General features: G+C 54.4%; 6 protein-coding genes across 6 annotated transcripts; 3 read left to right on the top strand and 3 right to left on the bottom strand.

Moving 5' to 3' along the window:
• Positions 1-21: 21 nt before the first annotated feature.
• K437DRAFT_261834 (Krr1-domain-containing protein) lies at positions 22-2,650 on the bottom strand (the record flags this gene model as incomplete). The annotated part of the gene is made up of 4 exons (XM_013389236.1): positions 22-480; positions 554-1,092; positions 1,172-2,239; positions 2,329-2,650. The coding sequence occupies 4 exons, from the start codon at positions 2,648-2,650 to the stop codon at positions 22-24; spliced, it is 2,388 nt and encodes a 795-aa protein (XP_013244690.1).
• Positions 2,651-3,101: 451 nt separating this feature from the next.
• Positions 3,102-12,785, top strand: K437DRAFT_233377 (uncharacterized protein). Its single transcript, XM_013389237.1, has 5 exons — positions 3,102-4,711; positions 4,797-5,169; positions 5,279-11,823; positions 11,886-12,048; positions 12,137-12,785. The coding sequence occupies exons 1-5, from the start codon at positions 3,164-3,166 to the stop codon at positions 12,409-12,411; spliced, it is 8,904 nt and encodes a 2,967-aa protein (XP_013244691.1). The 5' UTR covers positions 3,102-3,163; the 3' UTR covers positions 12,412-12,785.
• K437DRAFT_273005 (uncharacterized protein) lies at positions 12,396-15,642 on the bottom strand. Its single transcript, XM_013389238.1, has 4 exons — positions 15,331-15,642; positions 15,185-15,249; positions 14,545-15,113; positions 12,396-14,474 (listed from the first exon to the last, which is right to left on the bottom strand). The coding sequence occupies exons 1-4, from the start codon at positions 15,347-15,349 to the stop codon at positions 12,500-12,502; spliced, it is 2,628 nt and encodes an 875-aa protein (XP_013244692.1). The 5' UTR covers positions 15,350-15,642; the 3' UTR covers positions 12,396-12,499.
• A 156-nt stretch (positions 15,643-15,798) lies between these two features.
• K437DRAFT_254952 (uncharacterized protein) lies at positions 15,799-19,475 on the top strand. The gene is made up of 2 exons (XM_013389239.1): positions 15,799-17,672; positions 17,740-19,475. Exons 1-2 carry the CDS (start codon positions 15,979-15,981, stop codon positions 19,463-19,465), a joined length of 3,420 nt encoding a protein of 1,139 aa, XP_013244693.1. The 5' UTR covers positions 15,799-15,978; the 3' UTR covers positions 19,466-19,475.
• Positions 19,476-19,545: 70 nt separating this feature from the next.
• Positions 19,546-21,471, bottom strand: K437DRAFT_56579 (uncharacterized protein). Its single transcript, XM_013389240.1, has one exon. It carries the CDS (start codon positions 21,326-21,328, stop codon positions 19,625-19,627), a length of 1,704 nt encoding a protein of 567 aa, XP_013244694.1. The 5' UTR covers positions 21,329-21,471; the 3' UTR covers positions 19,546-19,624.
• Positions 21,472-22,908: 1,437 nt separating this feature from the next.
• Positions 22,909-24,583, top strand: K437DRAFT_254956 (uncharacterized protein). Its single transcript, XM_013389241.1, has 2 exons — positions 22,909-23,656; positions 23,727-24,583. Exons 1-2 carry the CDS (start codon positions 23,046-23,048, stop codon positions 24,490-24,492), a joined length of 1,377 nt encoding a protein of 458 aa, XP_013244695.1. The 5' UTR covers positions 22,909-23,045; the 3' UTR covers positions 24,493-24,583.
• Positions 24,584-24,965: the final 382 nt, after the last annotated feature.

Below are 24,965 nucleotides of genomic sequence, written 5' to 3' on the forward strand. Positions count from 1 at the left end.
TGCATGGCTTCTTCACTACATTCAGGCATCGTTCTTCAGCTTGGGTCGCTTTGCCTGCCGCTCCTCCTGCTCAGTGGCGCCAGCTGTGGCCCCTTCTCCGCCAGCTCCATCACCATCACCGGCACGCTTGAGCTTCTGCCTCTCCTTCTTCCCTGCTCGCTTCGTCTTTCCTTGCTCCTGCCCGTCGCCGCTCTTCCCTGCATGTTGCTGCGCACGGTGCTCTGAGCCTTGGCCGTGTGTATGCCTCCCGTGTGCAGAGCCAGACGGCCCGAGGCCGGTATTGAAGTCTTTTCTAAATTCCCTCAACCTGCGCCCCAAGTCGGCCGGTCGCTTGCTTCCGCGCCTGTACGGCTGGATTTGCTTGATTCCTACGACATTGTTGAGCTGATTGTCGTCCGCAAGTAGAATCTCTACAGGCGAAAGACCATAATTGGATTTGGGAACTTGGACATACTTGAACCGCGTGGGAAGGTCACCAATCTACAAGCAGAAATATCGAACGGGAGTCAGAGTTACTGCGCCTCCAGTTGTAGTTCGGATTAAAGCTACTCACCATGTCCTCATAGTCCATGCTGTAATACTCGTCCAGCATCTCGGAAACTTTTTTCTTTCGCTCTGCAGGCGGCAATTTGCGCAATGCCTGCCTCTCATCCTCTTGCTGCTTTGCAGCATTCTCAGCATCCATCTCAGCTTCATCGATCACCCCACTGTCAGCTTGATCACCCGACTGTTGCTGCCGCTTTTTCTCCTTTTTCTTTAGCTTTTTGCGTTCCTTCTTAGACAGTTTCGAAGTGTCAGGGGCTTGCTCGCCACCGTTTTTTCCTTCGAGGAAATCCGCATCCATCTCTATGCGCCCGTCCTCATCATCGGCGCCCCAGACTGCGCCTACAGCCTGCTCCGAATCGTATGGCCCTTCCTCTTCTCCGTCGATATCCCCGATGTCAATATCGTCGTTCCAGATCGGCTTGCCATCTGAATTGAACTGCATATCTTCCTCGGCGTAGTAATCGTCGTTGAATGCTGCCTCCATTGCGCGATCATGTGCTGAAGGGTCAAACTCAGCCTCAAGGTCAAGGTCCTCAAAGCCAACAGCTGGAAAACAGTGTTGGAGCTTACATCAGCGCCCCAAGATAGAAAGCCAGTTTCCATGCGATAAAAGCCAGGCGCTCACCATCGCTGCCAGTAGCCTCCTTTAGCTTCTTGAGCTTCTCCATGATCTCGCGGGTCTTCCTCTCCTTCGCCTTTTCAAGCATCTTCATCTTCTCTGCCTTCTCCGTATCCTTCCTCTTACGACGCTCCTCGCGCTTTTCCTTCCGCTTCTCGCGCTTCTCATCGCGGCGAACGCTCCCCACTGCAGCGGCGTCACGCGAGAAGGTCGGGATGGTCCCTGATGCGGCGCCAGATTCGAGCGCCTCGTAGCGGAAATTGTAGGCCGTCTCGAAGGCAGACGCGCGCGAATCGAAGGACGCTTCTGATTCGAGGTCTGCTGCTTCCGCGTCCCAGTCCCGCTCGTCGTGCGCTTGTGCTACTTCCGAATTCTTGTCGCCAGACTTGGATTTTCGCTTGCGCGCAGGGACAGAGGCGTCGTCGTTCTCGAGCCAGCCGCGATTGAGAATGTAGTTCATGAGAAATTCGTGATCTGCTTCTTCCTGTGCCTTTCCGTTCTTCCTCGCCTTTTCTTTCCCCTTCTCCCCCTCCTTCTTCTGCCCCGTCTCTTTGTTGGACCCTACAGCACTCTCGTCGCCATCGTTCCCTGCAAGGATGATACCCTCCTTCGCCACCGCTTCAGCACGCTCACGGAGCACATCTCGCACAGCGTCCTCATCACCGCCAAGCGCCCGGAGTATATAGCTTCGGTATGAGGTCCCATCTTCATCGTCGTCACCAACACCGCCGCCTCGTTTTTGAAAGACGCCCCCACCATCGTCGTCGCCGCCTTCATCATCTTCTACATCTCCGTGAAAAGCGGCCAAGACTTCGCGCCTCAGATCCTCTTCTTCCTGCGCATATGTTCTCGGCGCACCGCTCGAATCGTAGTCAACATGGTGCCCTAGACGAGTAGGATTTGTGGTCGCCTCTGCAAGTGCACGCGCAGCGGCATCACCGGAAGCGTCGGAGGCGAGGGCTTCTTGGATCCGCGATCGCTGGTAGTCTTGCAGAGTTATTTTCTTGTTTGAGGAGGTTGGCTTGTGGGCCAGAGTTGTGGGTGCAGGTATGGAAGCCAACTTTGCTCGCTCGTCTAGCGTGCGAGCGAACGTCACGACAGACGCAGCACCACATCAGCTTCATCTTGGCATGTATCTTATCAGGTCATGGATGGAGACGCACCATCAAAAATCTTCTTATCAGCATTATAGATATCACCATCTTTTCGCCTGATCTTTGCTAGCGTCCTGAGGATCGCCGCATCGACATCCGCAGTGACTTGCTCGCCATCTTCATCCTCCGTCTCGTCCGTCTCTGATTCACTCTCAGTTGATGTATCCGACTCTGACGAGAGAGAGCGAGCTTGTTCAGATCCCATCTGCTGTCTGGCACGGTTGGAACCCGATCCTTTGGAAGTGGCAGCTGCGTGTTGAGGATGCCCAGAATACTTTCCGGAAGAGCTCTTTGAGGAGTTCTTCGTCTCCTTGTTCGAGTCGGACAGCATATTGAACGAGACCTGGTGGTTCTTTAGCATTTTAGTAGTTGCTCGGTACGACAAAGGCAATGAACATCTAGAGAGGTGGTTAAAGAGACTCCCCAACGCCTCGAAGATGTCAAGCCAGCATTCGTGCCAGACGTTCAAGGAGGACGTCGGCATCGAACCCTTTGGAAGATGCCTTTCACATGTAGGCCGGCGTTCTCGTTGTTTGCACAGCACATACTTCATTGCTCACCTCGAGGTACACACAGTGCGACCACAAGTACAAACGCGGCACGCGGAATTCGGGACGCGGGCCAGTGTGTTGCCAGAAAATTTGTTGCACCGAAAGCATTCCATACATGCGATTTCGCGTGCGCTATCTGGCTTCTCTCACCGCACCGCAGAGCGAGCTCGCACATTTCTACCTTGAGCACAAATATACCATACCCCCTTGGCATATAGTATAGCTGCTTACGAGAGGTTGAACCTTGAAGAGGGCAAGGATTGGAAACAGTAGCGCTGGCCGCCGGGTTCAACATGGCTGCTGAAGGGAAGATGAAGAAGAAGACGCGGGAGGCCGCATTCAAAAAGCAGCTTGCTCTCGAGCGCGAGGCTCGTGCTGCAAAGCTCGCCTCCAGCTCTTCCGCCTCTTCAATATCCTCAAAGGCAAAGACAAAGTCAAAGCCGGCCTCCAAGGCTGCCAAGCTCTCTGCAGCATCTAAGTCGAACAGCGACAAGAAAAGGAGAAGCAAACACGAAGCAGAGCACAAAGTCAGCTCATTCCGATACAAATCTTTCAATGATCGTCTCGCGAATGTCCAGCTCGATAGGTTAACAAGCTCATCTAGCAAACTCGCCGCCGGCTTGGACCCCCTCAACGGAGAATTCTACAACTCCTATTCTAATCAATCACAGGGCCATTCCGCCGTCAAACGGAGGCGCTTGGACTTGGACAATCTTACAGAGCAAGATCACACAGATTCGCTTTATACCACCCAGTTTGGTACTGCACTTGCAACTTGGAGGGAACTCAACCTCTCGAGCCCCTTCGTCAACTTTTTGCGCATAGCATTGCCGAAAGCACAATCCCTACCGCTACTACTTCACCATCGCGATGAGCTCGTCGATGCGCTGATTGGCCTACTTTCGCCAGCGCACGGTCCTACTCATGCCAGTGCCAATGCAGGGGTAGCTGCGGTCTCGAGCGGTGCACAGCATGCTTATGAGCCCGCACTTGACCTTTTACCACGCCTAGCTGCGGATCTGGGGGGAGGTATAGAGTTTGCACCAGTCTTTGCGCGCTCACTTCGCGCTGTCCTACGCATCGCCGGCGAGTGCAACCGATCTTGGACGGATGGAGACGAGGTGCTTGCTGCCGACCTTGTCGAAAAAGCCTTCGCAAGTGCTACGGGTCTGCTCAAGGTGCTGGCACCATGGGCACTCGGCGATGGGAAAGAGGCGGAAAGTACGAGAGCAGATATTTGGGAGATCTTCAGAGGTCTTATTGGGTATCAAGAGACTGGGACAGTAGCTTCTTTGGATGACGATGATATCGACGGCGCTGAAGATGGGAATGACGAAGAAGAAGTGGCAATCTGCAATCAAGAGCCAGATGATGGAACACATGACCCGCAAGAAGAAGCACACTATGAATCATCTGCCCAGCCAGAGTCCACCTTTGTCGAGTCTACAGATGATGCTTCCGTCCCCGTGGAGACTGGACTCCCACCGCACAAGAAGGCGAACCCAGCATTTCGCAGAGTATCGCCACATGTACAACGCTTTGCCGCCGAAGCCCTTGCGCATCTCGTCCGGACATCTGTTTCTTTGCACGTCAATAGCAAGGGCCAAGCTCAACCCTCACCCTTAAGCCAGAATTCGGTCTCGGTTCCGACAAGAGCACGCGAGCTGGCGCTGCTCATGCTACACGATCTAGCCGACGTGCTACAACGCGCCGCGACTGTGCAGAAAGCCGGCGCTGGGAACGCAGCGGGCGCCTTGACGGTCAAAGCGGCGGAGAAGGCTCAACGGCATTGTGTCATGTTCGCACGCGGCATTGCTGGCGCTTGGTCTGAGGCATGCAAGGTGCGTTGACATGATTGAGCTAGAGTTTTATGGAAATAAACCTGATGCTATTCCTTGCGCCTGTCGTTATTTCCATGTTCAATAGTCCACCGACCACCATCTGCATGGCGACACACCGACCATCCTCTCTGCGCTCCTGCAACGTGACGAGTCGCGATCAAGCTCAAAGCTTGACTCGAGCCGTATCAGCACTTTGGAAAAGGCGCGCTCGCTCGTTGGCCGCCTGCTGCTCACAAATCTCGTGCACTATAGCAAAGCGGCGCATTTCGGGGATGTGCTGCATTTAATTCTTGGGCTCGTTAAGCAAGGCTTGCGGCCATACGCTGAGGAAACCGGCCAAGTTGAAATGGACGTCGATGATGATGATGTCGAGAAGCAAAATGCAGAGGAACAGCTCCGGGAAGATATGGCGCTTTTGAGCATATGCGTGGGCGTCCGCAAAGGCTCTCGAATTGAAGGTGAGCGGCCACGCAATACTTGTCCATGCTGCTTCCCTACAATCGCTGACTTTACTCTTCTTGCATTGCCCTTCAATGCGCGGCATCGCTCACATTCACGCAAATACAGACGCCAAGAAGACTTCGCTATTTGCACTCCTTCCGCCACTCGCCTCTCTTCTGACTCTTCTGGATCGTCGGCACGTAGACAGTAGCGGCAGCCAAACAATACAGCTGCACACCACGCTCATCGCGTTCATTGCCCTACTCATCCCCATTGGACGGATGCAAGATCAACTCAGCGCTGTCCCACGCTTTCTCAACAGCATCTCTGCGGCCGAGACCGCCTCTAAGAGCGATGCGTACGGGATATTGACCAAAGCGGACGCAGAAGTGCCTTCTTACAAATCCTTCAATGCTATCATTGCTGCACTCGCCCAACCAACTGTTGATTGGAGCGGTTTCAAGCAATTTGCGCTGCCGAGCGTTCTGAAGCACATCACCACTTGTCTATCGAGCTCAGCCGCAAGCGCCTCAGTAATGGCAGCGAGAACGTTCCATCTGCTCGCCATGCTCAAGGATCGGGGACAGCTGGACGATCTCGTTGGTCAAGCACCTTCGCCAGCTTCCGCGCAATTCATGAGGTCCGTTTCGAAGCACATTAAAGCGATGATGCAACTGGGGAAGGAAGTCCTTCAACGTTCCACATCCCTTGCTGAGACCGAACTCGCCGATCTGCTCGATGCTGCGCGATTTGCTCCGCTGCTCGCTCGACACGATCCAGAAGTCATCACGCAGCTCGAAGCATTGGTTGCTCTTATGGTCGCGGCAGCCACAACTCAGCCCCTGTTTGTTGAACCGCTACGTACTACTCTCGATTCTCTAGCCCAAGGTGTCGAACGACTCGAGTTTGGAGGTGCAAGCAGCAAGCGCATCTCAGCGCTTGTCGCTGTCCGCGGAAACCCTGACTATCTTCCAATTGTCTTCTCCCTTCTCACGCTTGACTCACCAAGCCGCAGTATGCTTCTATCCAGCATCCGTCGGCTAGCAGGTGCAATGGCAGGGCATGGAGTGGCCCTACCTTCTTCTTTCACTGCCGTTGTCACGTTCGAGGCTCTGCGGCCCTTCATTATGTCTCAAGACACGCAGCTTCGCCATGCCGCGTTAGACCTGCTCCTGACATGCAGCACAAATCGCGGAGACTACATTGCAATCAACAAGACGCTGGAAGAGGTGCGCGACATCGAAGCTATTCCGCTCGCCGTTGCAACTGTCCGAAATCGCACCATCAAGACACGTGCACTCGGCCGCTCCCTGCTAAGCGAAGGCGGCGATCAGGAAGGCACTCCAGCGGATGTACAAGAGCTTCGAGCGCGTATCATCATTGATGTGATTGTCTCTTCGCTAAAGCTCAACTTCAAGCCAATCTGGGGCGAGAGTATCGCAGCGCTGGTTGATGTCGCGCAAAGGTTCCCAGAACTTGTCTGGACCTGCGGCTTCGCAGAGCTGGAATTTCATTTCAACTCCAGCACGATCGATGCGCCTGAAGAGCTATCTCAAGTGTCTGAATCGTCGCAGGCAGTACTCGGTGCGCGTATTGCAGATCTTCGACTCATACCGGTGAGCTTGCCCCAGTTGCATGCCGCGTACACCGAGAAAACCTGGACAGACCCAGTGCTCGACAATCGGCATAGTGAGATCCTCGAAGTGTGCACCGACGCCCTGCAACCCTCTGTCGCCTCGTCGCGCAGCAGTGCTACTGCCATTGAACGCCTCAGCGTCGTTAATTACAAGCTGCAGCTGCTGCACCTCACAGCGGACATTCCAGCCCAAGTCCAAAAACATAACGCACATTTCATTTCGCTATTTCTGAAATCAAAAGACGAATTGGTCCAAGGGAACCTCAGGGATGACGTTGGCTCAAGCTCTGATCTCTGCGCAAGAGACAGGCAAGAGAGACTCTCCGCGTTCCTCAAGGTCTTTGCCAAGCTCCATAACCCCAAATCGCTTCATCGCAGCAGCGACCTGTACGCCACCTTTCTCGCCCTGTGTGCATCGCGCGATACACAAGTTCAGCGCCTTGCTCTCCAGTGCATTCTCACTTGGAAAGATCCTTCGCACATCAGCTACCAAGAGACGCTCACCAATTTCCTCGAACAATCCAAGCAGCGAGATGAGCTGACCAACTTCGATCTCACGCCGGACACCGGCTCTGTACAGCCTTCGCATCGTGCGACACTCCTACCTCTCATCATTCATCTTTTCTATGGGCAGATGATGTCTACCAAGGCCCGCACCAACTCGGTCCGCACCGCAATGCTAGTCTCGCTGGCTCGATCTCATGCTGAGGAGCTCAAAGCACTGTTTGACCTCATGCTCGCATCCTTGGATGAGTCACCAGACGAACAGTCGCTAGAGTTTGAGCCAAGCCAGACCGCCCCGAGTGCGACGGCAAAGCAGCAGCGCGGCTTCCTCGCCTTTCTCGAACAGGTCATCAAACATCTAGGCTTTCGTATCGGTCCGGCCTGGGATCGCGTAATGCGCGTGTTGCTCAACATCGCCATTCATGCTAACCGATTTGCAGGTGTTCACCCTGGGAGCGAAGGCACGCGCAGTCGTGAGATTCGACAGGATGCATTGAAACGCCTCAATGAGGTCTTCCAGATCCCAGCACAGAAGTTTCTCTGGGGTACTTTCCGTCCGATCATATTCAAGGAACTTGTAAGTCCACGACTATATTCAATGCAGAAAGACAGTGTCGAAGCACCATCAGCATTGCAAGAGCTTTTCGTGACCTGGTCCAGGGACGCAACCCTGCTCGACTGGCTTGATTTCAACCCCGAACTTCTTCCGTCGCTCTTCGCTTGTCTCTCTTCCGAGAACATCAAGGATCCGGTGACAGACAGGATCGTCGCTGTCGTCGAGAACGTCGCACATCTTGCGAACAGTGAATCTACGGATGACAACTCGCCAGCTACCGATTCGAAAGCGGTCCGACTTTTGTCCTCCTTATCGTCTTCCTTCATCGGGAATGCTGCTCAGTGGTGTCATCGTGGCAGCATTGACGGAGTCAACAGGGGCTATCTGCTTCGAAGGATGATCGGCGTTCTCGTCACACTTTCTCGCGACTTCAGCGGAGACGAGTCCGATGCCCGTTTGCTCTTCGACTCTCTGGTTGCACTCTACGCTCGCGGTGCTCTCCGAGGGAATGAAGGCGTGAAGGAGAAGGTACTGCGGATCCTCTCTGAGCTTCTTGACCGCGTTCCTCAAGCTGTTTCAGATGGGGCGGTGGCGCCTGCTGGATCATTCCTGGCATTCGTCTGCGATCAAATGGCATCATCGCGTGAAGCGAATTTACGCAAAGAGCTGAGCCACTTGCTTTCCAGGTGGGCAGAGATGCAGGCTCCTATCCACAGGGTATCAGGTTGGCTGTCCGCCATCAATGCCTATCATCCACGCCGCATCGAGGAGCCAGATTTCGAACGGCGCTTGAGCGGGTTTGACGCCATCAGCTCAGTGGCCATGTCAGGGCTGCATATCTTTGAGCTGCAACTGCTGCTCAGCAACTTGGCGTTCTTCTTGCAGGATCCAGATGAGCTCGCGATTCGCAGTCAATCATCTCATTTGTTTGCCCTGTTCATCAAAACTTTCTTCGCCTCCCAAGATGGCACTTCTCAAGCTCGTCAGCTCTTCTCGGCCTACGTGCTGCCCTCTATTAAGCGTGCTTTGCGATCGCCATCCGAACTGGTCAGGCGTGAGGGCGCACGTCTCTTATCCACTGCCGTGGCGGACAGCTCGCACATGCAGAATCTCAAAGACCTGCGTCCTCTTCTTGCGGCAGGCGATGAAGAGGCAAGCTTCTTCGAGAATGTCTATCACATTCAACTTCATCGCCGTATACGTGCTGTGCACCGACTAGCCGAACAGGCTCAGCAGCGCTTGTTTCCAAATGGTGCCATTCAGGAATATCTGCTTCCTCTGACGGAGCAGATTCTTTCAGAGGGTATCAAAAATGGACTTGATCACAACCTGGTCACTGAGGCGATACGTTGTGTTGGATGTCTTGCGCGAAACCTTCGATGGGGAGCGTACAACGCCCTTCTATCGAGATACCTCCGCCAAGTCAAGGATCGCAGTGTTGAGGAAAAGCCAAGCGTGCGCGCTGTCTTGTCTATCTTGGAAAACTTCGACTTCGACTTGGGCGTTGACACAATCGAAGCAGATGACAGCAACACGACGAGTAGCACCCTTTCAGCTGTCAAAACATCGCTCATTCCCACGCTCCTTAGCCACCTGAACAAAGATGACAATGCAGACGATCACGTCCGTCTTCCAATCGCTATGGGTGTTGTCTTTGTGGTCAGAAGGCTACCTGCAAGGGATCAACGAGGGTTTGTGTTTCAGCTTTTTAGGGCTCTTGCGAACGTCCTCAAGGCAAAAGCTCAAGAAACACGGGACTTGGGCCGTGAGATGCTCCTGAAGGTCCAGTCAGCTTTAGGGCCCACTTCGCTGAACATTGCTCTGCAAGAGCTGCGCCGAACGTTAACACGGACAAGCCAAAAGGCGGTGCTGGCATTCGTGCTGCATGCCATGCTTGTGCAAGCGGCGAATCAGCCCGAAGAGGTGTGCTTGGATTCAACCTTCATGAAAGACGCGTCAGAAATAGCACTGCAAGACCTTTTTGGTCAAGTCGCAGAGGACCGCATCACTGCCACAGGCAAGCTCAAGGCGCGTGAGATGAAGCAGTGCAAAAGCTTGGACACGGTAGAGCATCTTGCCCGGCTGGGGGGTTCACCTACTCTAAGGGACCTTTTCGCAGCGTTGCAAGATGTGATGGCTCAGGAATTGCCTGCCGTCTCGACGAGCCTCGACCAGGTCTTCCGAAGACTTGGGGCCGGGCTGTCTTTCAACAGGGAAATAAGCAATTCAGAGCTTCTATCGCTTTGCCACGCCCTCATTGCGCAGAGATCCGCTTTGGTCAAGGGTGGGTCAAAAGAAAGCGAGCCATCTATTGCCGCTCTCGTGCCGCTCGTGCTCCGCAAGCGCAAGGATGTGGAAGGCGACAACTCGGCGTCTTCGAATACGTTCTCGCACCGCGTTCACCACTTCGTCATCCTTGGCCTCGATCTTCTGCTCATCGGGCTGAAGAAGGCCAAGTTTGATTTGCACAGTGACGAAGAGGTCTCCCGTTTGAATGCACTAGTAGGACCGGTTGGAAACGTTCTCCATGCGCAAGATTCCACTGTTGTCTCCGCAAGCCTGAAAACAATGATCGAGCTGGTTAAAACCGATCTACCTGCAGTGCGGACAGGCTCAGGCTTGCTCACCAAGCAGCTGATGGACATTATGCAACGCAATGGTGGATTGCATTCGGAGCTGTCACAGAGCGCGCTCAAAGTCGTCTCAGCGTTACTCCGCGAGATCAGGGATGCGAAGCTGCCGGAAAAGGACATTGGCCTGCTACTCGAATGGATGCGGTCCGACATCGAAGAGCCTAGTGTGCAATCTAGCCTTTTCACTCTGCTGCGCGTGCTGCTGTCAAATCGCATCATGTCACCAGCCGTGTACGACGTGATGGACAAGATTGCTAACGTCATGATCACAAGCCAGAGCGCGCAAGTGCGGGAGGTATGCCGCTCCCTCTACCTCCAGTTCATGCTCGATTATCCTCAAGGCAAAGGCCGGCTTCGCAATCAACTGTCCTTCCTCGCAAGCAATCTCACTTACACCTTTGAGAGTGGGCGGCTCTCCGTTCTCGAGCTATTGAGAGCGATCATCGCCAAGTTTGACAGAGGTGCTCTGCAGACGTTCTCAGACACCCTCTTCGTGGGACTTGTCATGAGCGTTGCCAACGATGATTCGGAGCAATGCCGATCTCAGGCCCGCAATCTACTACGGACACTGCTCAGAGCCTCCGACAGTACAACGGCAGAACGCAACATGATGCTAATCAGAGGCTGGGCAGACAAGTCAGAAAAGCCTGGTCTCTGCAAGGTCGGCATGCAGATGTACACGATTGCGTCGGAAGCAGTCGTTTCCACGGAAGGAGAGCCGCAATGGCTCAGCGAGGCTGTGGATCTGGCGAAGAAGGCGATCTCGTCGCTCGCTGCTGCATCGCACAGCTCTGGCGACTCTGCCGACGCGTCGGCCGAGGCAATGTTGCTGTTGCGGACTGCAGCCGGCGTCCACGAGATCAGGCTTCCATCGTTGCTTGAGCTGGGCGGATCTGACTTATGGGTTGCAATTCTGGCGGATCTTCTCAGTGTGGACCGTCGACTATCCATCTCTGCGTCCAGTCTGCTAGGGGATGTTCTGGATTCGGCACGCGAGTCCGAGACAGATTCCACGGGCAAAATTACGGAGCAGCAGCATGTCGTTTTTGCCACGCATCGCATCGTGAAAGCTGTCGTTTCCGAGGAGCTCACCGAGCAACTCTCTTTACAGCTTCAGCGGTGCCTCGTGGCGTCTGCCTTGCTGCTCCAGCAAGACGTCAACGTGGTCCAGGACATGAGTGAGCCGAACAGTGTGGAAGAAGGTGGCAATGACGACGACGAAAGTGCGTCTGAGGGAGACGGAGATGGCACTCGGGCGTCACCCTTGTCTTGGTGGTTTAGCCGACTCTCATTTACGCTGCGCTCTCGAGTGACGGCGTGGTCACGCTTTGGTGCCGATAAGGTACGCTACGCTAGGTGAATGTCCCCTATCCTACGTTATCCTGACGACGACGTTGCTTGCAGGTGGTCATGTCGCGACAGATTATCTGTCTACTCAAGAGTTTTCAATCAGTCGCCACGACGTTCTCAGAAGATCGATTGTCGCCCTTCCTCCCTCATATCCTCAACCCACTCAATCGCTTTTTGGACGAAACGATCTTCATGACAGGAGATGATGAACATGCCCGTGAGCAACCTTTTCCTTTAGCTCTGACGCGGCCTTCGAATCGTTAGATTTTTATATTTATTTATTCGTTTTGAATCCGCACTTGCAGTGGCAGTACGAGCAGCCGCAGAGTTTTTGCAGGACCAGCTTCGCGAAAAGGTTGGCAGCAGCAAGTACGCGACTGTCTTCAGCAGCGTTCGTCAAAAGGCCTTGGAGAAGCGCAAGGAGCGTAAGACAGCGCAGCTCTTGGAGGGCATCACGAACCCAGAAGCAGCCTTGCACCGCAAGGCTGCTAAGAATGCGTCTAAGCATGCGGCCAGAAAGCGCAAGGGGCAGTACCATAAAGACAGCAAGATCCGCACAAAGCCCATCAAGCATCGATAAGAATGAAAGCATAGATCATACACATGAACATCTTGCAAGCATTTTACGCATATGTATCTTCACATCGTCCAAGTTTGAAGGCATTCACTCAGGCTGCGTCCTCTTCCAATAGATCGACAGCCCGCTCGGCTTGGCGCATGTCAATCTGCACCTGCAGCTCCTCAATTACTTCTCGAAGAATGCGCCGGTCATCGTCGAGTTCGCGGAATCGGCCTTGAGCAAAATTGTTCTTGGCCTCCAAGCCGCGAACCTCTTGTTCGAGTCGTGATATTCTCTCCTGCACCGCAATCTCTTCGCCAGCAGCGAGGTGCTCAAAGGCATTGCGTGTGAATAGCGCCTCGGAAAGGGCGCTGGAGCCTCCCTTTATTTTTTCCTGTATATTGCTTGACCTGACTTGATACCCTCCGAGAATCTTCCCAAGCTTCTTTTCTTCCTTCGCGGCAGATGCTGACATCTGCGACATGCGGTCTCTGTCCTTCTCCAACAGCGCTTGTTTGCCCTTCAGGACGTCTGTAGTGCTGAGATCTGTCTTGGAGACCCACATGCCGATTGGTGCGTGCCAAACCATCGAGTCCCGTTCTTGCTTAAGGACTTGTTCGAGTGCTTCCAGCTGCCCATTTTCGTCCGCCAGAGATACGGTGAGGCGCTGTAGCATAGCTTCGTTGGCGCCGGGGAACCCAACTGCAGAGGCGAGCTCATTCTGAATGAGCGCCTTTGCATTTGCGAGAGACTCATCGGATAAATGCGAAAGAATCGGTGGGCCCTTGTATGCGCCAGCCTGAACCGTGCCTGGTACTGGATGCATGAGAGAATCATGATGAAGAATCTTGATCATCTCTGATTGAATAAGCCTCTGTGCACGGTCATCGAAGCTCGCGTCGGTTGGAATAGCAGCGAGCATAGTCTGCAAAGCGGCAGCGTCGACGTTTGCGGGTCGCGGCAAGCCCCTTTGGACAGCTTGCGAGCGCCTAGCAAGCGCCTTTTGCCGCTCTTCCTCTGCCCGAGCTGCGATGCGTGCATCCCGCGCTGCTGCATCTTCTTCACTTGCGGGCCCCTGTGTGGCGCCATATGCATTGCCTTCGTCACCTTCTTGATAGACCGAGTCGTCTTCCAGCTGAATGTCGAATTCGTTTTTTGGAGCTGGAAGGCTGGCTAAACCCAGCTGCAACTGCCGCTTGAGCGCAGCACGTGCTTGTTTAAGCTCGCGTGGCGTCTCACCTACAGCGCTCATGCCGTCCTCTGCGTTGACGCCGAGGCTGTCGCGGAAGGGGGTGCGCATCGGCGTCTGGCCAACAACACTTGCACCTGTGGTAGCAACGCTGCCGGCACCTGTGTACGGTGTCGCAAGGACTCCGTCCCGGGTCATCAGGGGAGTCTGTCCAGGTAAGATGCCTCGAGCGGCACGCTGAGCAGGTGTGAGAAGCGGATTGGGGGTCTGAATGACAGAAGCTCGGGGAGCTGCGCCTTCGTGACCGGTACCCTGCAGCAGTATGGCATTGGCGTCACCTAACAGCGGAGTCTGTGCAGTGGTCATGTTACGCAGATTCCGTGCTTCGCGCATGACGACGTCTTCTTCAGGCGCTGTCCGCGGGGTCCGCGCTTGCTTGGCTCGTTCGAGGGCAGAGTAGTCACCCAAGAGGCCCTCACTGGTCTCACTGCCATCAGCAACGAGGTCTCTCGCGCGATCGCCTGCTTGGCCTAATTTGACAATTTCTTCCAGTTCCGAGTCACCCACTTGTGCAGCTGGTAGATTGAGCTTCCGCCGCTTGCTGATCTGCTCTGCCTCTTTCAACTTCCTGATCTGCTCCTCCTTTTGGCCGGCAAAAGAGTCTTTGCCTGTCTTTTGTGCCCTTTCTTGTGCTTCCCGCTCTCGCTTCTTCTTCCCGCCTTCGTCGTCGGAAGGCCGCTCTGCGCGGTTGAGCTGCGTTACAGTCTTGCCGATGGGTGCTTTGTAAGAACGAGACTGCTCCTCTGAGGTATCGAAGAAGCCAATAGCGGGCTGCTTCTCGAACGGAATGTCGGCATTGTAGTCCATCCCCTTCTTTGGCGGTTTAGGTCGCACACTGTGGGACGGAAGAGCATTGTATCAAAATTCTGATTCAAGAGTGCTTTTCTTCTGCGTCAATTTCTCACATGATACCTGCAGCCTTGAGCTCTCTGCGCTTTTGAAGCATTGCCAATCGCCTGGCATCTTCCAATGCCTTCTCCCTCGCCTTGCGCTTTGCCTTCTTTCCTTGAGTGTTCGCAAGCCTAGCTCTCGCTTCGCTCAGCATCTCCTTCTCATCCTCGTCCATATCTATTGGATCGGGTCGAGCCGGCTTCGTTTCTGGGTCCGGATCGCGCTCGCCGGGCCGCAGCCGACGCACATCGTCTGCAGTGGGTGCGGCACCGCCTGATCCATCACCCGTCAAGCCCAACGATGAAGGTCCAGCATCGCGACCTTCTCCCTCTGCTCTGTCGCGTGCTTCCGCTTCATCGAGAAGCTTTTGGTATCGTTCAAGGCACTGATTGGCGGTGCGCCCAACGATTGGAGCGATGGTCCGCCATTGCGTTGGCATAAGCTTGGCCATGTGCAAAAGTTTTTCATCTTCCTCTTTTGACCAGTCGGTCTTTTTAATCGCCGGATCGAGCCATTCTGTCCACCTTGCCTTGCATTGCTTGGGGGTCTTGCGCACCAGTAGAGAAGAGATTCGAGCCCATTGCTAGCAGGTGACCAACGGACGTATGTCAGTCTTCGCAGTGTCTTGAAGGCAGATGCGTCGGTGTAACTCACATTCTTCCCATACTTGCTGATGGCGGATTTGAGGATTTCATCCTCGACATTCGTCCAAATGCCACCTGTACAGCGGGCGCGGAGGAATATAGCAGTCAGGTGTCAGAAATTGGAGACAGTGTAGGGAGGAATGGTAGCATGCTTACCTTTCGAAATAAACCTCATCTTGAGAAGGAGCGTGGCCAGATGGGCAAGGCCTTGTATTAGGTCTGAGCTTACTCTGATCAATACTGTCGGCAAGTTGGGTATTGATGGATTGCGCAGTTGAAGAGCTTTCACTTGGCTAAATGGACCCTGGATGCGCCCCCTGAAGAGCCCCTCAATCGAGTTCAAGTCCCTCCCAAAAAAGCTCGACGGCAGCTCAGCACTTGGGCACTTCTCCTGATACAGCAACGGATCTGCTATACGGGGTCACTGGGATGTTGAAGTGTTTCGAAGAGGCCAAAGAAGATGGGGATGCCTGATGGAGAATGGTCGATGGATGAGTGGGTGAAGAAGCATACGATGAAGTCTCACAATCCCACTGACGCGCAACGGAGACCACACCATTCTGATCATCCTTCAGTTTTGCTGTGCATTACGTTCGTCCTCTGTTTGAAATCAACCAACTTCCAACTCGTCCCAATACGTGAGCCGTTCTCTCCATTTCCGGTTTGACTACAAGAGAGAAGGTGTTCAGGTTCCTGGCCCTTGGTGAGGCTGTCTGCCGGACACTGGGGTCGCTTAGCGGGCTCTGCAAGATATAACAACGTGCTCTAGGAGTAACTTGCTCAGCGAGGCGATCCTCAGACTAGATGATCACGTTCACACCGCTGAGTGTGCCGTACGCTCCCTCGCCCTTAAATGACCACAGAGTTAAGGGAAATGCGAGGGATAACCAAAGATGCGAGGGTTCCAGTGGGGCGACCGTCAAGATCGGTAATGGGCCCGAAATTGAGCGGCCCCAGGCACTCGCCTACTTGCTCGAGCTGGATGATATCAAGGTTCTCATTGACTGTGGGGGAACGGAAGACTTCAGTTTCCCTAAGGCGTCTCCGAACTCTCTGAGAGATGGTCAAGCAAAGCGCATGGAAGTAGATGAAGGATCCGAAGAGGGCGAGCAAGACATCTGGGAGGGCAAGGTCACCTCGCCAGATCTTCAATCTTCCTCGCTCGACACTGTTCTATCTCGCATCGGAGCATCGATCGACTTGGTTCTCCTTTCCCACTCAACTCTCGCTCATCTCGGCTCTTTAGCATGGGCTCGAAGCCACTATGGACTGACCTGTCCCATCTTTGCAACCTTACCGACCCAGACTATGGGTAGACTTACTGTGCTGGAAATGGTTCAGTGCCTTCGCGATGCGACGGATGTTGATCTCGAAATGCGGCTCGCTGCTGAGATTGACGCGGGTAAAATTCATGCAAAAGAGAATGATCAGGCAACCGCAATGGGTTCCAATGAGCGACCGGAGGCCCCACTCACCTCAAAGCCACCACGGACGCCCCTTAGCGCCTTGCATCCGGGTGGCGCATTCCCTTTTCTCGAAGACGGGTCGCATCTCTCGGCACTTGGCGCGGCAGGAGGGATGGCAGAGCCAGATGAGGAAGTGGAGGAAGCGGCGATCAAATCATCTGCAGACAAGGCACTTGCATACCTCCTCGATGCTGATGGTTCCAAGCTTTTGACTCTACGTCAATCCCTTGCCACATCGACCGTCCGCCGACGCGTGCCGACAGTCGAGCAAGTTGAGCAGACATTCGATTCCATTTCCACCCTAAGATACCTGCAGCCATACCATTTCTCGCACGGCAATCTTGCGGGCCTGACTCTAACTGCATATAACGCGGGTCACTCGCTCGGAGGTACGGTATGGAAGCTTCGAAGTCCAAGTCAAGGAACGATCGTCATCGCCATGGAGTGGAACCACAATCGTGAACGGCACCTGGACGGCAGCGCACTCTTGTCCACTTCTGGCGGCGTGGGGTCAAACACTGGCGCGAGTGGTCAAAGCGGTTCCGTTGGGGGATCAGGTTCATCTGCAGAAGCACTGCGACGGGCAGATCTCATGATCACGTCCGTCCAGCGAGGCCTCATAACCAACATCAGGCGCAAAGACCGCGATGCAGCTATTCTCGACATCGTTCATCGTACATTACAAGCAGGTGCCTCCGTTTTATTCCCCATCGATCCATCCGCCAGGCTCCTGGAACTGCTCGTCCTGCTTGATCAACACTGGGCTTACGCCTACAGTCATGCTCGTTTCCCGCTTTGTCTGGTCAGTCACACGGGCTCAGAAGTGATCGAGCGTGCTAGGACGCTCATGGAATGGATGACTCGCGAATGGGCGACTGTCGCCACTGGTGCGGGCGCGAATGCAGAAGCGGAAGGCGTCGAAGGGCAAGATGGTGATCCAGGACTCAAGAACAATACGCAACGGAAAGGGAATGATCGGAGAGCTAGGGAGCGAATGCAGAAGGAAGGTCCCGCAGCACCTTTAGATTTCAAGTGAGTTGTCGCAAAGCTTGTGTTAGTCCTTTGACCGGTTCTGACACTGCCCCCTCTCATGATACAGGTACCTACGCATTTTCTCTTCCCTTGAGGCTATGAATAATGCCATTCCTCCTGGGCAGGCACGTGTCGTCCTGGCCGTACCGCCATCGCTCACCTGTGGTCCCGCCCGCAAACTCGTTGCTACGTTCTCGCAGAACCCGCAGGATGTCATCCTCCTAACGCAACGCGGCGAGCCCGGCAGCTTGACACGATGGCTTTGGAACGAATGGCACAAGCGCCAGCAACCAGCTGCCAAGCTGGGAAGGGGAAAAGTCGGTCAGGTCATCAAGACATCAGAACTGACAGGAGACTCTGCGATAGAATCACATGAATTGGAGATCCAGAGAAAAATCTCGCTGAATGAAGAGGAGCTCAAAGTGTACGAGGATGCCCTCCAAGCAGCAAAAACTAAGGCTGCACAGCGACGCGCGCTGGCCGCCCGCTCCCGGAGACGACTTGAGGCTGATGAAGATGAAGACTCAGACGACGACTCGGACGCTGACGAGAATTTCGGCAACGATGAATTCGGGGCTTTGCCGAGCGCGACTCGTGGTGCTTCAGGAGGAGCCGGTGGCCTTGGTCGCAAGCGAGACTTTGACTCGGCATTTGAAGTTAGCGGCGCGGTTGATCGCGGCGCCATGGGCGACAGTCTTTCGGCTGAGGTCTCCTTCGATATCTACTTGAAGGGTGATGCGTCGAAAGTGACGTCCTTCTTCGGCTCCAGGCCTGATAAAGGCGAAGGAGATGGAGCTGCTGAGGCAGGTGTCAGGTACAGGATGTTCCCATTCGTTGACAAGAAGCGGCGCATCGACGCTTATGGGGAGACGATCGATGTCAATCGCTGGTTGAGCAAGAAGAATGAGCTCGAGGCAAACCAGGCCGAAGGAAAAGCGGATGAAGAAGCGCTGGAGGCCCAGCGCAACCGGGCATGGGCCCAAAAGGGAACTCAAGACGGCCAGCCATCTAAATTTGTCGTCGACAAGGTCCAGCTTCATTTGCAATGTCACCTTGCTTTTGTCGAGATGGAGGGTCTCAACGATGGTCGAGCGCTGAAGACTGTCCTTCCGCAATTGCTCCCGCGAAGACTCATCATGGTTGACGGGGATGCAGCCACACGTCGAGACATGCGCAGCTCTTTGCAGTCCGTCAAGGCCATGTCGAAGGAGCTCTGGGCGCCGCTTCTTGGCTTCTCAGTGTCCATCGGAGAGTCGACAGTGGCACTCACCGTCAACCTTGGCGACAACTTGATGAAGAGCATCCGGCTCAGCCAATTTGAAGACTTTGAGATTGCTTACTTGAGATCTGTCTTTAAGATCAGCGAAGAGAGCTCTCTCCCTACGCTCAACAGTGTCGAACAGCAGACAGCATCAGCTGGAAGGTCAGACGAAGGTGCTCAAATTGAAGAAGGGGCTGAGGGAGAGGAGCCGGGCGAGTTTAAAGCTTCGCCGGAAGAACCCGTCAGGGTTGCGAGCAAGACAATCCTACCCACTATCTTCGTCGGTGACCTAAGACTTTCGGGCCTTAAGTCGCATCTGGCAGGCAAGATGGGAATGCCGGCCGACTTTGCCGGCGAGGGCCTGTTGGTGTGTGGTCTTAAGCCAGGCAGCACCGACAGTTGCTCTGCAACCACAGTCCAAAAGGCAGGCCAAGGTAGAATCGTCATTGAAGGCAACATCGGGCAAAACTTCTATAATGTCCGTGAACAGGTGTACTCATTACATGCTCAGATCAGCAGCAATGCAGCTTGAGAATGGATGGCATTGCCCTTGAGACACATGCGACAACGTCGTACTCCTCCAAATGGATGCCTTGCGGGCAAAGCAGTGCGGGTTAGGCGAATCTTGAACATATACAGGAGGGCTGCATGCACGAATGAAACGGTGTATACCGCCCAAGATGGGATAGCCTCATTCCTGAAGAACCCAACGCCCTGCCGGGTGGGAATGCGAGGAATCTGCAAAGCTGATGGTCGTTTTCTGCAGGGGTCTCGCTGTTGCGTCGTAAACTTCGCATGCTGATGCTCGGCGGTATATGCCAGGTGCCGGACCGTAAATATCGGAACGTGAGCCGCCAATGGTATATGCTGAGGAGAGTGATCGTAAAGACGTCGCATGGCCGAGCTTGCCGTTGTCCTCATCGTGTCTCAGCTCCTCTGAAGGAAGACGCGTGTTGAAGCTCTGCTTGCTGGGGAAAACCGGTCGGGGTATGGAACGCCATGATCGAGGACTAGAGGGTGGACTTTTTGTTGTGATAATCTCCATGGTCGGCCTGGAAGAGTGGCTTCCAAGTTCAAACGCAGCTGCGCGCGCGAACACCTTGCGCCCGAGCTTGGCTTCAAAATCGGTGCGGGCTTGAGCGGTAGCGACCTCGCGCGCGAGCTGCCGACGACGCAGGAAGGTAAGAATGATGAGCAGGACGATGGCGACCATGCAGAGTGAGAATGCGGAACCGGCGCCGGCCCTGAGCATCGTCGAGCTCGCAACGGAGTTGGTGACGTTCATGGGCAATGGTTCGGCAAGTGCATCAAGCATGATGGACCCTGGGAGCACTTTGTCTTGATTTGCGGCGTTGAAGCCTGAGACGGCGCTGTTGACTTGGATACGCAGAACAATGGTCACGCCAAGCAGAAGCGCCGTGGTGGGGATGAAGAGCAGGTTTGCATACCTTTGTAGGGAGAGTAAGGCTCGCTGCCGCGGCCCCGCTTCTCCAAATGTGTTGATGAAGCGCTGAGATGTGCAGCAGCGCTGCAAAATGGGCAGTATGGTACCTGCAAGGAGAGCAAGGAGGGTGAGGAAGACGCCGAGCATGACAGCCGGAATGATTTGAAAAGTCTTCGGCAAAGGAGAGATGACGAGTGGTGCTGCGGGTGCTGCGGCCGAGCTGTTGGTTCGAAGGTCATACTGAATCGCTGCGAGACCGCTAGCATTGAATGCTGGTGAGAGCGACGGCGAAGTGCAATCTGGTCCTAGGCCATTACTTGCAGTCCAGAAGCAACTGCCCAGCAAGCCATAGTATAGCCGGAGCGGCGTCTGCCAGGTCTTTGGGTCGCTGTTGTTGAGCTCGGGCTGGTTGACCGTGGTCGCGTCGTTGAGCACCATACCAATGGGTGCTGTCTCCGTTGCACTTGGTGTTGTGGAGGATGATGAAGGCGCTACTGAGCTCACGCCTGATGCAGACAGACGTGCAGACACATCTTCCCGGGCGAATCGAGTATGGAATTGCAGTGGGCGGAGGTAGGGAGTGGCAGCTGCTCCGTATTTGCCATCTCGTGCAGCTGGCTGATTGGACATAGATGGCAACGAGGAGGAAGTGGGAGAAGCGCCGGAACTCGTGACTTGTGCAATGGTCGCGGAGGAATTGGAGGCAGGTATCGGACTGAAAGAAGAGATTGACACGCTTAGCGTGTATATTGACCCATTGGAATAACTTTGGCTGCTGGTCGACGCTGTACCGCCAGTGGCGATGACATCTAGCTGTTTCGGGAGGATTTCAAGAAAAGATGCTGAGCTGATTTTGAGGGGCGAAGGGCTCAGAAGCACCGTGAATATTAACGCAAGAGCAACGACATGCAGCCCGAGCGTAGCGACTTGACCAAGGGTCGGCTTGGGCATCGTATGAATATCTGCTGGGAGACTAGAGGTGGGCCCGGCTGAGAAGAAAATCTGGAGAGCATGATGAAACGAGGGAAAGGGTGCCTCCTGTGGGACGGTAAACACATTGTCACGGCCGTATTTGAGGTGTGCACGCTTGCACAATGCACGGCTTGTACTCCTTTACCTCTTCGTTGTGTGCAAGGTCCAACTAATGGGACTTCGAGAGATATTCCAGGCCACATAAGTCTGGAGATGCTGAGAGGCCCAAGCACATTTGCCTCATGCGAATACTGCGTCAAGTGACATGCATAAGTTGCGTCACGATGCGATGGATATCATCTTTGAGCTGACAAAAAGGGAAGATCAGACCAGCCTTGATCTTATTACGGCCAGGTCCCAGTGCCTCCTGCAAGAACAAAGGCCAGCTGCAGCCTCGTCAAACCGGTCGAGCCGCAAGGGCGGCCTTGAAAAAAGGGGAGGCTTGACGAGTTCGGCTCCGGACTTGAATGGATCCTACGTGCGGCATCTTGTTGACACTTGCCACGACTCGCATGCAGATTGTGGAGCGGTGTCGCATTGCTCGTGAGGCTTAAAGGCCGGACTCCGAACTTAAGTCATCCACAGCCTGTATCAATGCAAACACGACAAGCCACGAGTCGCCTTTTGCGCTTGGCCCTGGACGTGTCACCGTAATCGAGCATGTTTCGTGTGGTGGAAGGAGGCGTGAGGGAGCTCGCTGGCCGGCCGTCATGCCCGTTAGCCCTTGACGTAGATGATGGGGACCGAGGTTCCAGGGGACTGGGAAGGCAATATCACCAAGGGCCAGCGGAGGGAGGGGGCTGGGGAAGTCACCGATTTTGCGGTCGGCCACCAAACCTTATGCACGCTTTCTGTTGGCAAATTTGAATAGCGAATTGAGCCACAGCCTAACAGCACATCTAGGGGGCACAAAGGTGGTTTTTGCATGAAGATATGGACATTGTGCACACGGACTGTGCGCGCGGTGAGAGAATACAATACGAAAAGGAGGCAGCCAAGACGGCAATTGGGGGCGTTCTGGTCAGATCTCTCGCTCCTGCGGGAATTCTTATACCCTTGGCGAGAGCCCCAGTATCGTGTCAGTTGGCAGGCTACCCATCACAGGCAAAGTTGATGCAGTATTGGAATGTACGAACTACCGACCCATCCGGCCATTTGGAGGAGTATGGTGGAATGGCTAGAAAAGGGTGCTGAGATGTTCGCGCGGGTCCGTCCTCGGTGAGAGGAGCAGACGCGAGGGGACGGCTAGTTCCCCCCTGGAGTCGCTGTGGTCTAAGCTACTCGATTGACGCTCACCATGACAACTGAAAGCAATGCCAAAGGGAGCAACACGGTTTATCGAGGCTATGCCGCACAATTTGTACAGGTGGAGGAAGAAAGGGAAGCGAGGAAGAAATTTATGGGGGGACGATTCTCTTTCTCGCGCCGAAAAGAGGAGCGGAATTGAAAAGCGGAAAAGAAAGAAATTGACTTTGCCCAAAAAGAAAGAACATAATCTATCAAAAGAAAAAAAGGAGCTACAGGATACTGCAACCGGTATTTGACGTGACAGAGTACGATATACGACAAGTCTCATCTCCTTCGGAACACGCTCCTCGCTGGGTCCAAAGGAAGGACAGTGCTTCGGGAGATGTTTGCTGGTCGAAGCTCCCTCTAAAACTCGCCACATTCAACGAGACCACTGGGCCCAGCGAGAATGTCACGAACAACACGCTTATTTTTGCGACAGCCGTCAGCCTTGTGCTTAGGGCACGCCGAATTCAACACTGCCAAATTGCGAGCTCAAATGCTGTGGCCAGCGAGGGTCGTCAGGACCGCTCCACCATCAATTCCGCTTTCCAACTCTTTGTGCACGCAGACGAGGAGTTCATTGTGTCGAATGCAATACAATGTGACTGTGGGGCCTGTAGGTCTACAAGCAAGGTCGACTGCTAGTGTTCTTCTTTCTGTTAGATTGGCTCACACCGTACCGCGGACCCTACAACAACGAAGTCAAAATAGCGGAACTCAAGAAGTCTCTACGGAAGTTTCGCAACCGATAATCATCTATCGTGGAGGAGCCGCCTTCAAGCCATGGCTGTCCATCTTCAGCGCGCTCGTCTTTCTATTTGCTGGAATTACCATAGCTCCAATGATCGTCGACGGTCTTTCCTACCCGAATTTCGGGATCACCGGGTGGGAAAGGGATGAGGACGGAAACATCAAGGAAGCAGAACTCCTTCCTAGGACGGCACGCGGCATCGCTGCTGGGGCTTTTGTCATGTTAGGTGCTGCGAGTGGCTGGTTCTTTGTGATGGTGCCCATCAGGTGAGTTTCGAATTAGCTTCCAACTTAATTTTCACCCTCTCATGGTTGCATTTTCTCCTGCAATCAAAAGGACTATAACACGTATGACGATCCACCCTGCAAGCCGAGAGATCGCTATCCGCACCACACTGGCCTCGCCTCTTGCTTATCTTCCCCTCGGCGCTAGGCGAGCCGCACGCCTCGGGCTGAAGCACCCACTTGCAACGAAAAATGGCTCTCCAGACGGTCCACGCGATCGCCGCACTCGAGTGTTGCCATTGGACAGCGTTTACCGGCAAATTCGACAGAGTGATGTCCAAGACTTTGGGGCCGCGAACCTCTCCAGCAGCGCCAGAAGCGCGTTGGCGCTCGTTCTCCCGGCCTCAGCCGCTGCAGGGACCTTGGATCAAGGGAAGAGACTTCGGAAGAGCGCGAACACCACCGACCAGCTATATCTAGACATCAAGCCTTTCAAGCTCCTTTTTGGTATCAGGGCTTCTGGCGGCAAAGATGTTGCCGAATTGGAGGAGCCGCCTAGCACGGAGAGTCATGGGAGAGACGGGACGGTTGTGGCTGCCAGGAAAGGACGCAGCTTGTACGCTGTCGGCTGGGACAACTTCAAATACTGGCTATTGCAATCGACCGACTGGGAAGATCTGCCAGCCGCACAAGCCAAGGAACTTCGACGCGCTGGAGACCCTTGGCTGCGATCAAAGTGCCAGGAGGCGGCCAAGCGACGCGCAAAAAGCAGCCAGGCGTTCGTATCTACCGTCATTGGTGATGGACTGGGCAAGAAGGAACCGTGGTTCAGGGACAGGGCAAACTTTGATGCGCTCTTCCCTGAGAGCAAGCTTTAAGGATGTATGATTCATTCTAGATAGGCAACCAGCTCGAACTCGGTCATCCCTGTACTTTTGTGCACATGTGTACATTGTACATGCAAGCGGCAGTTTCATCGACCAGGTCTGCGTCACTTTCTGCGCAATCCTCTGATACGCCATGCGAACGACTGTTCCTCGTGAGTAGATAGTCAATGAGCTCACCCTCCACGCGCTAGTGGAGAGAAAATGGACGACTTCGAAGAGACAACCTCGTGACTCTAGCGTGGAGAGACATCGAAAGAGGGTTCGACTGTGGTCGAGGTTGTATTCGAGAGCATGGTCTTCATTCAATACTCCACAGGGACTGTTCTCTGTTCAGCCCTTTGGCTTTGAAAATTTCTCACTGCTGAGTGACAAATTGGCAGCCTGCGTGATCCTCTTTGCTGGATGCAGGAAAATCCGTCACCGCTGACGGTCTTCATGATGCTGGCCGCCAAGGGCGAACCCGG

Source organism: Tilletiaria anomala (genome assembly GCF_000711695.1).
Source record: "Tilletiaria anomala UBC 951 chromosome Unknown K437scaffold_17, whole genome shotgun sequence".
NCBI lineage: Eukaryota > Fungi > Basidiomycota > Exobasidiomycetes > Georgefischeriales > Tilletiariaceae > Tilletiaria > Tilletiaria anomala.

Bases quoted from the DNA above. Each gene is read 5' to 3' on its own strand.
- K437DRAFT_233377 (XM_013389237.1), top strand. From the start codon at position 3,164: ATGGCTGCTGAAGGGAAGATGAAGAAGAAGACGCGGGAGGCCGCATTC. The intron at 5,170-5,278 runs GTGAGCGGCCAC...ACGCAAATACAG, and splicing joins CAAAGGCTCTCGAATTGAAG to ACGCCAAGAAGACTTCGCTA. The intron at 11,824-11,885 runs GTACGCTACGCT...CGTTGCTTGCAG, and splicing joins CACGCTTTGGTGCCGATAAG to GTGGTCATGTCGCGACAGAT.
- K437DRAFT_273005 (XM_013389238.1), bottom strand. The intron at 15,114-15,184 runs GTGAGTTACACC...GTCACCTGCTAG, and splicing joins TCAGCAAGTATGGGAAGAAT to CAATGGGCTCGAATCTCTTC. The intron at 14,475-14,544 runs GTGAGAAATTGA...TCCGTCCCACAG, and splicing joins CTCAAGGCTGCAGGTATCAT to TGTGCGACCTAAACCGCCAA.
- K437DRAFT_254952 (XM_013389239.1), top strand. From the start codon at position 15,979: ATGATCACGTTCACACCGCTGAGTGTGCCGTACGCTCCCTCGCCCTTA. The intron at 17,673-17,739 runs GTGAGTTGTCGC...CTCATGATACAG, and splicing joins GCAGCACCTTTAGATTTCAA to GTACCTACGCATTTTCTCTT.
- K437DRAFT_56579 (XM_013389240.1), bottom strand. From the start codon at position 21,328: ATGCCCAAGCCGACCCTTGGTCAAGTCGCTACGCTCGGGCTGCATGTC.
- K437DRAFT_254956 (XM_013389241.1), top strand. From the start codon at position 23,046: ATGTCACGAACAACACGCTTATTTTTGCGACAGCCGTCAGCCTTGTGC. The intron at 23,657-23,726 runs GTGAGTTTCGAA...TGCAATCAAAAG, and splicing joins TTTGTGATGGTGCCCATCAG to GACTATAACACGTATGACGA.